Source organism: Littorina saxatilis, linkage group LG12 (assembly GCF_037325665.1).
Source record: "Littorina saxatilis isolate snail1 linkage group LG12, US_GU_Lsax_2.0, whole genome shotgun sequence".
Classification (NCBI taxonomy): Eukaryota; Metazoa; Mollusca; class Gastropoda; order Littorinimorpha; family Littorinidae; genus Littorina; species Littorina saxatilis.
The window spans coordinates 9,438,561-9,454,011 of NC_090256.1; the positions used below are offsets into that span (position 1 = coordinate 9,438,561).

Genomic DNA, 15,451 nt, shown 5'->3' on the forward strand with positions numbered 1-15,451 from the left:
TCTGAAGTTAAACGAAATTTGACATGAAATGAAAGAGGAAGAGGAGGAGGAGAAGGAGGAGAAAGAAAGGAAAGAAGAGGTGATGAGTAGCAAGAGGAGAAAGTGATTGAGAGATTGGAAAACTTAAGTTTGGCACACCAAGGAGTATGAGGGGGAGGAGGAGGAGAATGGCGAGGAGGAGGAGGAGGAGGAGGAGGAGAATGAGGAGGAGAATGAGGAGGAGAATGATGAGGAGGAAGAGGAGAATGACGATGGCGAGGAGGATGACGAGGAGGAAGAGAGGAGAATGACGAGGAGGAAGAGGAGGATGACGAGGAGGATGACGAGGAGGAGGAGAATGACGATGACGAGGAGGATGACGAGGAGGAGGAGGAGAATGACGAGGAGGAAGAGGAGAATGACGAGGAGGATGACGAGGAGGAGGAGGAGAATGACGAGGAGGAAGAGGAGAATGACGATGACGAGGAGGATGACGAGGAGGAGGAGGAGGAGAATGACGAGGAGGAGGAGGAGAATGACGAGGAGGAAGAGGAGAATGACGATGACGAGGAGGATGACGAGGAGAATGACGAGGAGGAAGAGGAGAATGACGATGACGAGGAGGATGACGAGGAGGAGGAGGAGAATGACGAGGGGGAGGAGGAGAATGACGATGACGAGGAGGATGACGAGGAGGAGGAGGAGAATGACGAGGAGGATGACAATGAGGAGGAAGATGACGATGAGGAGAATAGGGAGGAGGAGGAGGAGGAGGAGGAGGAGGAGGAGGAGGACGAGGAGGAGATAAATGCAAAGATAGCGAAAGGTTGAGATATCTGAAAATATATAAGGAGCAGCAAAAAGCAAGAAGGTAAGGAGGAGGATTGAGAAATTGAAAACCTCAGGTTGAACCGCAATGGATGGAATGGGCCAATCAGGAACCGACCAGACGAGTTCATGCAGTGCTGTCTTACAAATTCAAAAAGGGCATCCAAGAAAAAAACAGTGAAAAACAACAACAACCAAACAACGGACGGAGAGCATCACAAATAAAAGCTATAACCACATCATAAAGGTTATGTTGGTGACAAATGACAATCAGCAAAAATTCATAGAAAATAGTGATAAACACAGCCCCCCTCCCCCCTAAAAAAAAAGCACAACAAATCTCTGCCCGATGAAGTATTAACCTCTGTTTTTACATTTAGTCAAGTTTTGACTAAATGTTTTAACATAGAGGGGGAATCGAGACGAGGGTCGTGGTGTATGTGTGTGTGTGTGTGTGTGTGTGTGTGTGTGTGTGTGTGTGTGTGTGTGTGTGTGTGTGTGTGTGTGTGTGTGTGTGTGTGTGTGTGTGTGTGTGTGTGTGTGTAGAGCGATTCAGAGTAAACTACTGGACCGATCTTCATGAAACTTTACACGAGAGTTTCTGGGAATGATATCCCCAGACATTTTTTTCATTTTTTTCGATAAATATTTTTGATGACGTCATATCCGGCTTTTTGTAAAAATGAGGCGGAAATGTCACACCCTCATTATTCAATGAAATTGATTGACATTTTGGCCAAGCTATCTTCGACGAAGGCCGGACTTTGGTATTGTATTTCAGCTTGGCGGCTTAAAAATTAATTGATAAGTTTGGTCATTGAAAATATGAAAATTGCAATTAACATACTTTCTTTTTATAAAACAATCCAAAAATAATGTTATCTTATTGTTCATTATTTTCTGATTAAAAAAACATATAAATATGTTATATTCGGATTAAAAACAAGATCTGAAAATTAAAGATATGAAAAGTATGATTAAAATAAATTTTCCAAAATCACTTTGAAAACAATTTCATCTTATTCCTTGTCGGTTCCTGATTCCGAAAACATATAGATATGATATGTTGTGATTACAAACAAGCTCAGAAAGTTAAAAAGAATAGAGATACAGAAAAGCGTGCTAACCTGCTCAGCTTAACCACTACCGCGCTTTTCTGGCTTGTCAATTTCACTGCCATTGCCACGAGCGGTGGACTCCCGATGCTATGAGTACATACGGTCTTGGTGACAAAGTGCAGTGCGTTCAGTTTCATTCTGTGAGTTTGACAGCTTGACTAAAATTAATGTTGTATTTTCGCCTTACGCGACTTGTTATTACTGCTTTCAATACCGCAAAAAGTAGAGCTTTAAATTAAAAACACAGTCTTTGTTTTTGTTTTTAAACACGTTAAGGCCCATTTCCTGAAAAAAGACTGCGTGAAATCGCAACAAAAAGGCACACCGTTCGGTTGTGGGTATGGGATAATGGCGCTATACAAGTACGGCCTCACTGTGCGTGCAAAGATCAGTGTTCTGAAACTTCAATAATTCCCAGTTAAGCATGGTAGCCAGTATAGACGACGACTTTTCAACGGATCGCTCCTTGACCTACTTATTTTCCTCCTGGAATGGAATTCAGTGGTTGGTACTACTATACTACAGATTCGATTTCATCTGCTACAAGTATGCGTACCCGACAGCTCCACAAAATATATGATATTGATGAATCGGGACTGAGACGCCAAATAATTAGGACTGCAGCTCCACTATTTACAATAATTAAATCATTTAGCATAGTTTTGGCGCATTTTCGAGTAAATCATTGCCTCAACTACGGTGCACAAAATATCCCTTACACCTCTTTGGATCACACTATCGAGAAAACGTTTCTGAAATGGTGACATGGACAGCCAAGTGACCAGCACGGTTGGCCTAGTGGTAAGGCGTCCGCCCCGTGATCGGGAGGTCGTGGGTTCGAACCCCGGCCGGGTCATACCTAAGACTTTAAAATTGGCAATCTAGTGGCTGCTCCGCCTGGCGTCTGGCATTATGGGGTTAGTGCTAGGACTGGTTGGTCCGGTGTCAGAATAATGTGACTGGGTGAGACATGAAGCCTGTGCTGCGACTTCTGTCTTGTGTGTGGCGCACGTTATATGTCAAAACAGCACCGCCCTGATATGGCCCTTCGTGGTCGGCTGGGCGTTAAGAAAACAAACAAACAAACAGCCAAGAGTAGAGAAGCAACTTTTTTTGGATTACAAATCTTGTTGATTTTGTGAACTCCAGAATTGCTCCGAAGCTATAGAGGCATGGTAAAAGCCAGACAGAGGCGGACAAAGAACTGCCCAGAGCAGAGTGCGATGAAGAAACGTCGTCAATGACCTATGCTCCGCTGGGGGCAACGGGCCTGAGTTAGTAAGTAAGGTTCGCTCTGTCAACTCATACTACCTCACGTCCAGTTCAAATGAAAGCAAGCGAGTGGGTTAGCTTCCACAGCTCAGTACTCCGTGATACACTTTCTCCAATATTGTGTGAACCGACAAAAAGGACAGAAAGGAAAAGAAAAATGGTCAGCAGAGAGAGAGAGAGAGAGAGAGAGAGAGAGAGAGAGAGAGAGAGAGAGAGAGAGAGAGAGAGAGAGACAGACAGACAGACAGACAGACAGACAGACAGACAGACAGACAGACAAAGAGGGACAGAGAGGTAGAGAAAGAAAGATGGAATGGATAGAGAGAGAGCAAGAGAGAGCCACAGAGAGACACAGAGAGAGACTGAGAGAGATTGAGACAGAGAGACATACAGACAAATAGAAACAGAAACAGACATAAGCGCCTGAAAAAAACCCAAAAAAAACGAAACGAAGACGAAGAAGAAGCAAAAGAGGAGACCAAAAAAAAAAGAAAAAAAGAATTTAGCCATTAACGAAAAAAAAGTGCAAAAGTCTCCATCCTTTTAGCTTTGTTCGAGTCTCTTAATATATGGCCCCGCTGAACGCTGATGTCGGCTGGGCACCCTGGGTAAGCAAGCTCTTCCATGCGTCAATCGTGTCACACACTTTCCTTTTCTCCCTCGCACACAACAAGTCGCGTAAGGCGAAATTACAACATTTAGTCAAGCTGTCGAACTAACAGAATGAAACTGAACTCACTGCATTTTTACAGCAAGAGCGTATACTCGTAGCATCGTCAGTCCACCGCTCGATGCACAGGCAGTGAAATTGACAAGAAGAGCGGGGTAGTAGTTGCGCTGAGAAGGATAGCACGCTTTTCTTTAGGCCAAAAAAAAAATTTGTCTGTTTAGGGTAACCCGACCGACCCTATCGATTTGGCGCCGACCCAAAAACTTTTTTTTGATTTCCCAAAAAAAAACAAAAAAAAAGAGGTAAAAATGCTAAAAAGAGACATTTGGCGTTTCTTTCTCTCCCTTTCTCTCTGTTTTATTTATACGTTAGTTTTGAAACATGTATTCATCAAATATAAGAAGTGAATGTTCAGCCAACATAGCATTTACACACAAAAAAAAACAAAAACAAAAAAAAAAACCTACCTACCTACCGACCCTACTTTTTTTGGTCATGTTACCCTAAACAGACAATTTTTTTTTTTGGCCTTATCTCTATTCTTTTTAACTTTCTGAGCGTGTTTTTAATCCAAACATATCACATGTATATGTTTTTTTTGGAATCAAGAACCCACAAGGAATAAGATGAAAGTGTTTTTAAATCGATTTCGGAAATTTTATTTTAATAATAATTTTTATATTTTTAATTTTCAGAGCTTGTTTTTAATCCGAATATAACATATTTATATGTTTTTGGAATCAGAAAATGATGAAAAATACGATAAACGTAAATTTGGATCGTTTTATAATTATATTTTTTTTTTACAAATTTCAGATTTTTAATGACCAAAGTCATTAATTAATTTTTAAGCCATCAAACTGAAATGCAATACCGAGGTCCGGCCTTAGTCGAAGATTGCTTGGCCAAAATTTCAATCAATTTGATTGAAAAATGAGGGTGTGACAGTGCCGCCTCAACTTTTACAAAAAGCCGGATATGACGTCATCAAAGACATTTATCGAAAAAAAGAAAAAATTGTCCGGGGATATTATTCCCAGGAACTCTCATGTCAAATTTCAAAAAGAGCAGTTTAGTCTGAATCGCTCTACACACACACACACACACACGCACACACACACACACACACATACACCACGACCCTCGTCTCGATTCCCCCTCTATGGTAAAACATTTAGTCAAAACTTGACTAAATGTAAAAACCGTATCGCGAAGTTCCGCGCCGCCGCTAACGCTGTCGCTCTGCAACTTGTGAAAACGTTTTACCGCCATTACAAATGGCTGACAGCTGAGGTCAGAGACACAGAGACGAGTCTCGCGGTCAGGTGCGAGGCTCTCAAAACCCGCGAAGCTATCGAAAATGCAAGGCGTAGATAATTAAAAAAAAAACCAACCAGAGTGAGAATGGAGAGAGAGAGGGAGAAAGAGAGAGAGAGAGAGAGAGAGAGAGAGAGAGAGAGAGAGAGAGAGAGAGAGAGAGAGAGAGAGAGAGAGAGAGGGGAATGGGGGGGGGGGGGGGAGAATTAAAACACAAAAAACACCAAGAGCAACAACTTGGGGGGAAAAAAAGACAAGAACGGTGTTGCAACTGCAGGCCGGAAATAGCAACACATCCCTAGGAGCTGGGAATGAGAGACGTGAAGAAATCTAATTAGGCCGAGTAGAAACAGGCCCGTAGGCCTACCACGCGTGATGCGAAAGGAGATTAAGGGCAGCTTTCTCGGGAATCATCAAGCGCCTTAATGACGTCACAACTTTGATCGTCACCTGGACCTAGGGAGCAGCCTTGCGACATGAACGGAGTTGGCACGTTACGTGCAGTATGCACAATGTTCAACGTGTCAAACTGTGTGTAAGTAAAAGTCAGCGCAGAGGGGGTCTCAAAGTCGGGTTGAACGTTGAAAAGAAATGTGAAAGCTTTCGTTAGCTTTTTACATTTAGTCAAGTTTTGACTAAATGTTTTAACATAGACGGGGATACGAGACGAGGGTCGTGGTGTATGTGTGTATGTATGTACGTACGTGTGTGTGTGTGTGTGTGTGTGTGTGTGTGTGTGTGTGTGTGTGTGTGTGTGTGTGTGTGTGTGTGTGTGTGTGTGTAGAGCGATTCAGAGAAAACTACTGGACCGATCTTTATGAAATTTCACATGAGAGTTCCTGGGTATGATATCCCCGGACGTTGTTTTCATTTTTTCGATACATGTCTTTTATGAAATTTTGGTCAAGCAATCTTCGACGAAGTCCGGACTATGGGATTGAACTTTGCTAATTAAAGTTGTCATTAAAATCGAACTTTCACTAACAGATTCTAATGTAATTGCATCGTATTCCCCAATTTCTCCTGATTTCAAACACATATACATATGTCATGTTTACTCTAAAAAAAATGTGCTCAGAATTGCAGAAATTAGGTTTAAGTAAGTACTGCGTTCGCGCGCTACGCGGAGACGAGCGTTACACGTCTCGTGTTTTTGGTTTAAACAAAACATTTTATTCAGAATTTCTTCGCAAGAACAGTTCGAAACACACAGCTAGGACAAGCACTCAAGCAAATGCTTATATCACGTGACCAGAACAATACTAAATTACACACATTTTCGTAATGGTGGACATAACAACAATAAACCAGAAGAACAAATTGAAAGAATGGGGATGGGGAGCTAAAGAGGAACAAAAGAATCTACAGAAGAGAAAAAAGAAAAGGGAGGGGGAGGAGGAAGAAAGTACTAACAACGAGAGACTAGGACGAAAGCGCATAGGAAGAGAGCATCAAGTCTAAGACATGCAACATGTAAATTCAAGTAAATGTAACAATTTCTCGTTTTTTTCGGTGTGGTTAGTCGAGACTATCTTAATAATTATGGTCACGGCGATGACTGTTTGATGCCAACAGCTAGACTAAATGTTTTATATCACTTCCCGCGACTTGTGTTTGTTAAGGCAGCAAGAGTAGTCGCTCGTCGTACTAACACAGCGGATCAGTAAGTGCTTGCCTATATCGTAGATTCAATACTGATTGTCGCCTGCCCTTGAAGACACTAGCCACGACTGGTCTACAGGCACGTTGTTGCAAAGTCCTCTGCCGTAATTTGTTGCAAAATTCGCCACCTTTGTCGTTAGAATACAAGTACTCATCCCCAACTAATAGTAGTCAGGAGATATTGGTTGCGGTTGTGTTGGTGGTTTGTTTTGTTTGTTTGTTTGTTTGTTTGCTTAACGCCCAGCCGACCACGAAGGGCCATATCAGGGCGGTGTGGTGGTGGTGTTGATGGTAGCTGCAGCTGCCTCGGCCTCGGTCGATAAAGGTGAAACTGAAAACAAGATGCTCCAAAAAGCAGGAAAAAAAGAAAGAAAAAAAAGATCAATGAAGAAGGATGCTCCCCGCCAACAACAACAAACAAGTCGCGTAAGGCGAAATTACTACATTTAGTCAAGCTGTGGAACTCACAGAATGAAACTGAACGCACTGCATTTTTTCACAATGACCGTAGTCCGCCGCTTGTGCAAAACGGAGTGAAACTGACGAGCCTGTTCAGCGCGGTAGTGGTTTCGCTGTGCTGCATAGCACGCTTTTCTGTACCTCTCTTCGTTTTAACTTTCTGAGCGTGTTTTTAACCCAAATATAACATATTTATATGTTTTTGGAATTAGGAAAAGATGTAGAATAAGATGAACGTAAATTTGGATCGTTTTATATAAAAACAAAAAATTATTAAAATTTTCAGATTTTTAATGACCAAAGTCATTAATTAATTTTTAAGCCACCAAGCTGAAATGCAATACCAAAGTCCGGCCTTTGTCGAAGATTGCTTTACAAACAATTCAATCAATTTGATTGAAAAATGAGGGTGTGACATTGCCGCCTCAACTTTTACAAAACGCCGGATATGACGCCATTAAAAGTATTTATCGAAAAAATAAAAAATATCCGGGGATATCATTCCCAGGAACTCTCATGTCAAATTTCATAAAGATCGGTCCAATAGTTTGGTCTGAATCGCTCTACACACACACACACACACACGCACAGACAGACAGACAGACACACACACATACACCACGACCCTCGTCTCGATTCCCCCTCTATGTTAAAACATTTAGTCAAAACTTGACTAAATGTAAAAAGAAGAAAAAGAGAAAGGGTTGAAGCAGCCTGCATGCAACTGAGATAAAAAAAAAAATTAAAGAAAGAAAGAAAGAAACAAGTCACGTAAGGCGAAAATACAACATTTAGTCAAGCTCAGTCGAACTCACAGAATGAAACTGAACGCATTGCATTTTTTCCGCAAGACCGTACACTCGTGATCGTAGCATCGTCTGTCCACCGCTCGTGGCAAAGGCAGTGAAATTAACAATCCAGAAAAGCGCAGTAGCAGTTGCGCTGAGGAGGATAGCACGCTTTTCTATATCTCTATTCTTTTTAACTCTCTGAACGTGTTTTTAATCCAAACATATCATATCTATATGTTTTTGGAATCAGGAACGGACAAGGAATAAGATGAAATTGTTTTTAAATCGATTTCGGAAATTTAATTTTAATCATAAGTTTTATATTTTTAAATTTCAGAGCTTGTTTTTAATCCGAATATAACATATTTATATGTTTTTGGAATCAGAAAATGATGAAGAGTACGATAAACGTATTTTGGAAGGGTTTTACAAAAAAATAATTTTAATTACAATTTTCAGATTTTTAATGACCAAAGTCATTAATGAATTTTTAAGCCTCCAAGCTGAAATGCAATACCAAAGTCCGGCCTTCGTCGAAGATTGCTTGGCCAAAATTTCAATCAATTTGATTGAAAAATGAGGGTGTGACAGTGCCGCCTCAACTTTTACAAAATGCCGGATATGACGTCATCAAAGACATTTATCAAAAAAATGAAAAAATCTTCTGGGGACATCATACCAGGAACTCTCATGAACAATTTCATAAAGATCGGTCCAGTAGTTTAGTCTGAATCGCTCTACACACACACACACACACACACACATGCACACACACACACACACACACACACACACACACACACACACACACACATACACCACGACCCTCGTCTCGATTCCCCCCTCTACGATAAAACATTTGGTCAAAACTTGACTAAATGTAAAAAGATGCTCCCCTCGGACCGACAGAAAGCTGGTCTGGCAACAAGCCACCAAACTTCTTATGTTATTGTACGCACGATATCACAGTTGAAATGTAAAAGGAAATCAAATCTTAAACTATGACAGTCTGTTTTCGTCTGTCGAACAAGATACAAGGTCTGATGCTGTTGTAATGTTATACATGTACGCAAAACATGTTAAAAACAATAAAAAGAAGAACAACAAAAAGATACAAGGCTTTCCACAGACGCACAGACCCATCATTCGCGTCAACACAGATCTTGCAGAAAATGTTCTCATCTTCGAAACGCAGCCAAGTGTACCTTTTTCTCCATGCTGTGTGAAACGCAGCAGATGTTACAGTCTGAAAGTCAGTACTGATGGTACGTATGATAACGCAAAATGCTTGTGTCCCGGGACCCGCGCTTTTGGGGTTCAATGCGTTGCGGAACCCCCTTCAAGAATTTCTGGTAATTTGTTTCGGCTACTCGTGCGTATAGGACGCAGGGACGCACGGTTTGGGGAGCCCTTAGACATAGGTGGAAAGGAATTGAGGTCAGCTATTATTATACGAGAAAAGGTATCATTGCTTGGGCAGCACCAACGACCTCGAACTGGCAGCCCATATTTTGTACATCACGGGGCAATGGCTATAGACACAACCATCATCGAACACTGAAGATTTGCTGAGGTGTAAAGAAAAAAATAATGTGAATCTGCTTCAGTGTTCGATATTTTATACCTAATAAGGGAAAGCTACGTGAGAATTAGAGGTTAATAACTATCGTTGTATAAGTGCTATCCTGGCTGAAGAAAAAAAGGCTTCACCTGTGACAGTCCGATTTCGGCAGTCCTGTATCTAACGCAGAACAAGAGACAGCAACCTCAGTATGTGCGGTTAGACATTATTGTTGCTTATGAATTTGAGGTCACTAGCTAATGTTGTCCTGATGGTATCGAATAAAAAATGTAAGAAAACAGAAAAATGTGTCAAAAACTACGACATTATTTTTTTGTTGAGTGTCTGGTATCTTTGAACCGAACCCACCAAAACCTAAGAGCAGAATTCTGGCATGCTGACACACCAGTGAGGTACAATTAAACCCTTTGGGAATACCAGCATTTGTTAGGAGGACCGCAATGCCCGTCTGAGAGAACGAGGACGACGATGAAGAAGAGGAACCGAACAAGAGATAGCGGACTATGAAATGAATTTGGGTCAGCAACAAACTGGTGTCGATATACTGTGCACTCCTTTTGGCCACAACAAGACACGGCCGGATAACGGCTGACAGACTACAGCCAGTGGCATCCAGTGTCTCGTGGATAAATGGGTTATTGATTAGCGGACCGTACTCCGAGCGGTGGTCGTCCAATTAGTCACGAGCATCGTCAGTCGGTGTGCCTTAGCCGGGCTTTGTCACCTGATATAGTCATCTTGACTTTCACCAAGACAAGATTTGCTCACTGACACGAATGAGGCCAGGTTACTTATTTGATCGGGACCAGACACGTAGATTTGCTTATGTCTTAAGCAGCGTTCACATGGACGGTTTGAAAGTAAAGCACGCAAGTTTTGACTGTCTTCTGAACGACTTTTGGCTGCCATTGCAAATGCGGAGAGAGCAAAGTCGCTCACTGAACAACTTAACCGCTCATCGATTTTACAACACCACCCTGGCCTCGTCGGATGGGAAGCGACGGAACTGCGAAGCAAGATAAATTAAGATTGCAACCCCTGACCTACATTAAGCGGAGTAAGATAAAAGCAAATAAATAAATAAATAGAATAGAAACTTGGTGACCAGACAGGCCCAACTTATTTAAAAGTCGGTCACCTGGAATACGGAACCTAGAACACGTGGTAGGCTACATATGCATACTGACAATTTCTCGACGATTTTGCCTGATCACATAATTATAGGATATATTCCCATTAATAACAACAACAACAAATCGTGAAAAAATGCTTCGTGCACCTTGGAAGTGACAACAGTTCAGAGATAAATCACAGTACCAGTTACACAATCGAGTAACAATGGAAGGTATCTTATTTGTCTACTTTAAAAACCAGGGCCGGACCAAATGAGTTGTAAGGGGGGGGTTCCTCCTTTTTGGGGGGGGGGGCAAATCAGCGACGCGCAGGCGCGCGAACTAGGGGGGTCCGGGGGCATGCTCCCCCGGAAATATTTTGAAAAACGGTTAAAATCTGTGCAATCTGGTGCATTCTGGGCCTTGTTTTGAGGGTTAATAGCAGCATTGTTTTGGTTGTTAGAGACACACACAAAATTTATTTAAAAAAAATAAAAATACAAATAAAAAAACACTCAAAGCAAGGTACATGCTTTTTCCAGGGGTGGGGTTCCGGAACCCCTGGAACCCCCCCCCCCCCCCCCCCCCCGGGTCCGGCCCCGAAAACCGATAGGTCGAAGTTCTTGTGAATGGTTAGCTTTGTCCACAATGAAACCTTCCCTAAACTTAACCTTTTTTCTGGAAGAAAAGACAGAAAGGGAAAACGAGTTCTGTGTGAACCTCTCTTTAGTCCAGACAAAGGCGTTGGTCTTCGCTGGCGATGGGATGACTACGTGATAGAATCATGCTGCTTTCCGCCAGAATGGGCCTGTCCTTTTAAGCGTCTGAGGCCACGGTGCTTATTTGATAGATTCCTCACATGTAAACCTGTTCATCGGGACTGGTTAGTTTTCCGCCTTAGTATATCGGTCAATCCACTTTGGGTTGGATGCTATAGTTGGTATCAATAAAAACGAGGCAAAAATAGTTCTCTCGCGCTCAATTTAGAAAAGGATGTGGTAGTTGTAGCAAATTATTTGACATACGTCATCTTAAAGAAAATGACGAGACAACGTCAAACGGTCTACAAAAATAAACATTGATCGACTTTGGTAGAGACCACGCACAGACGCAAACTTACTTTTCGGGAAGGGTTCATAATGGCTTTGATGCAATCATTGGACATACCAAGTCGAGTTCCAGCCCCGCTCGCTAGGCCCACATTTTAACAAAATGTACAAACCACGTTGTAGGCAAAGCTAGTCAAAAAGGAGTGAGTTTTATCGATTCTAGTGTCTTCATTTTACAATATACCGCTTTGTTCGTATCGAGAAACATCACAGACAAATAGTTCTCTCTCTTACGTTTACCTAAGAGAATGATATTTTTAGCTGACTATTTCACATACCTCATCCGTAAAAAAGAGAGGAACACCCAGCTGTCACAAAGACTACAGACTGATTACAAGACTGACTCATTCACTAATTGGTTGACCCATTTACTTGCGGAGGATATCCTCATAAAAAGAGTGGAGTGGGTGGAGGGGGGGGGGGGGGAGAGAAGCGGTCACGTTGTCAAGATTTTAAAGCGGAATGCAGGATAATAATTTGGAGATTCTGAATAGCAATCTTTTGTCTGCGAAACTGAAACAAAAGGCGTTGGTCATGTTTAGATGGTCTGGCCATTATTCATCTGTTTTAGACTAATTTTATGACCACCGACCTTTAGCCTTCTTTAGCGTTTAGTCAGTGAATATGTCGTGCGTGAGCCCTATACCTGAACAAATGGGGACATAAAAACGAAAATCATGACAAGACATTTACAAAATCCAAAAGTTTTAAACAGATTAAATATAAAGCACAGAAGATGACAGCAGACGTAACTCAAACTGCTTGTTGCTATTACTGTATAAAGTCTTCGTCTTTCTATCTCCCTTGACATTTCCCCTCGTCGCGTGCAATACAGCAGAATACAAAGAGAGGACCTCAGCTGTACGCTAAAAAGAAAATGTCAACTGACGTCTACTTAGCATGTGGATCATCCAGTTATAGGAGGGCATTCAGGGGCGGAGCAGTTGCTTTGTAAGGGGGGGGGGGTGCACTTTGAATCGAAAGTGAATGTGATGGGCGCAAAGCGCCCGAATTTGCTAGGGGGGTCCAGGGGCATGCCCCCCCCCCCCCCCCCCCCGGAAAAATGTTTGGCCCAAATGTAGTGGAGGAGTGGAAAGGGTAGTAGTAGTAGGCACACGAAGCCCAAGTCCAAGCGTCTTGTTTCAACTTTTTATTCAAGAAAACAATGCAAGGAAACGTAGAGGCCGAAGGCGAAACCCGTAGACAGCAAAGCAAGTGTAGTGTCGTGTTCAGCTGCTAGGAGCGAATGCATGCTTATGCGACGAAAATACAGTTTAACGACCTCTCTGCTTAGAGCAATTTGGGTCAAAGATATCAGAGCCGAAGCTCTACGATGTGTGCCTGGGTGAAGATGAGCAACAAAAAGAAAAAAAAAAACCTTTTACTTTCCGTAATGGAAATGCTGGAAGAACAGGATTTAAAATCAATTCCTTGCAGGAGATACACGATTGTAGAGATTTATTCTTTCATTCCGAGGCAGAAATGCTTTTGTATTCAAGAAACGTGGAACGTTGCTATTCCGGAAGGGAATTGATTTGATTTGTTGGTACTTTAGAATAAAATTGTGAAAAGTGGCATCCGACTGATCATGGCAAAGGAGTGAGTGTCAGACCAAGGAGGGTCGTGGTGGAGAAGCCGAGGCACCCTCTACGTACTTGTGGAGCATGCTTATGCCGGTGTCCGGCTTATACTTATAGCCCCGGCGCGGACTGCACAGAAAGCACCGTCCGCCGAGAATAAAAATCGCCTGAATACGGCCAGAAACACGGAATCTGTGTTTCTTACACTTGCTTTTTCCTACGTTATTTAAACAAATACCTAACCAATCATAACAAACAATACATCAAATTAAAGCTACGACCTTTAGCTTTCCATTGCAATAGATCACATTTCGTAAAAACTTATATTTATTTAGTAGGATGCAAAAACAATGGTCCTAGTGAAGGCACTGAACCAACTTCAGTGCGGAAAATTACAAAACTCTCTAAACTGGAATAATGGACAAACTCATAAATCATACAGATAAAAAGAAGAACCCTAGACAAACATCATGATATGCGTTACTTGGGGGAAAATTATACATTGACTTAGTACGAAGCGGTAAAGTCCGAAAGTAAATGGAATCGGCTAAATTCCTGCGCGAGTACCTGTCTGCATAAATTAGCAATCTTTGCAGAGGAACCAAGCATCACTCATTACAACCAAATCCTTATAAACAAACTAAAATCATATGCAACATAGGTACGGGATATGTAATAGTGATACAAAAATGACAAAACAATGATTGAAAAGACAAAGATGAGTTTGTGAGAATCAATTTCTCTCGACGATACATGAAAACCGGTCAAGGTCAGAGTGACGCTTTGGTCAGTTCGAAGCATTATCGTAAATAACACAATAATATGCAGCCATCCAGCCTAATCAGTGACTTCTATGCAAACCTAAATATAATTAGGACCGTATCAAAGATAAAAGGGACTTTGAAAGATAGAAGTTAGGTAGATATATAAAGAAAGGTATTGTATTAGAATTTGCGCCGGCAAGGTGCGCGCGCATCATCGTATCGTCTGCTATGGGATGGGTTATCCCGTTTGTACTGTACACAAGGCTGTTTCGCTATGCCATGATTAGAGTGTTTAGGGTAGCGAAGTGCACTTTGCTACACAAAGAAGCAAAATGGTGCCATCTGGTGCCATTTGAACTTAGAAATGGTCATAGAATCAGCTTTCCAATTTTATTTTTTTTTGCTGGAGGGGGGGTGCACCTGCACCCTGTGCACCCCCCCTCATCCGCCCCTGGGCATCACACACGGTCTACCTGTCACGTGGGTGCACAGGGGAGAGAGCGCAGCTGCTGGGAGAGAAGAGAACATACAAGCTGACGTCTTATTAGAAAATGATATTATGGCCTACGTGATATACGTCTGGCCTTAAAAGGAAGGCGTATGTTGCCTGTCGCGCATGCGCATGCGCAGGGGGTGGGGGGGAGGTGAGAGAGAGAGCGAACGAGAGAGAGAGAGAGAGAGCGAGAGAAAGAGAGAGAGAGCGAGAGAGAGAGAGCGAGAGAGTGAGAGAGAGAGAGTGAGAGAGAGAGAGAGAGAGAGAGAGAGAGAGAGAGAGAGAGAGAGAGAGAGAGAGAGAGAGAGAGAGAGAGAGAGAGAGAGAGAGAGAGAGAGAGAATGACAATGACAATGACAAATTCTTTATTTACGAGGGTAGTGGCATAAGCAAACAGGTGCTTTTTTTTACATCCAGCCATCGCCCATGGGAGGGTTTAATCTAATGATAATACGTTTTAAAAATGTTGGAATATCAATTAAAGAAGTAATAAAAACAAACGATGAACAAGCAAACGATTAACAGACTAAAAAAACAAACAAAAATATACATACAAGCGAACATGACATATTATTGTCATAGGCATAATGAAAACTGTATCAATCAAGCAAAAACGTGTGCAACTTCGAGGGAAGAAAAATTCCGTGAACTGAGGAATCAATGGAACAACTACGTTGCAAATAATAACAATGTAGCATCGTTACATAAGTCATGT

At 42.0% G+C, this 15,451-nt stretch overlaps 1 protein-coding gene across 1 annotated transcript; it reads left to right on the top strand.

Annotated features, from left to right (window-relative positions):
• The first annotated feature begins 28 nt into the window (after window positions 1-28).
• LOC138982524 (high mobility group nucleosome-binding domain-containing protein 5-like) lies at window positions 29-810 on the top strand. Its single transcript, XM_070355828.1, has 2 exons — window positions 29-86; window positions 275-810. Exons 1-2 carry the CDS (start codon window positions 29-31, stop codon window positions 808-810), a joined length of 594 nt encoding a protein of 197 aa, XP_070211929.1.
• Window positions 811-15,451: the final 14,641 nt, after the last annotated feature.

Excerpts from the sequence above, each read along its gene's own strand:
- LOC138982524 (XM_070355828.1), top strand. The coding sequence starts at position 29 with ATGAAAGAGGAAGAGGAGGAGGAGAAGGAGGAGAAAGAAAGGAAAGAA. Across the intron at positions 87-274 it reads AAGGAAAGAAGAGGTGATGA|GAAGAGAGGAGAATGACGAG; the intron begins GTAGCAAGAGGA and ends GATGACGAGGAG.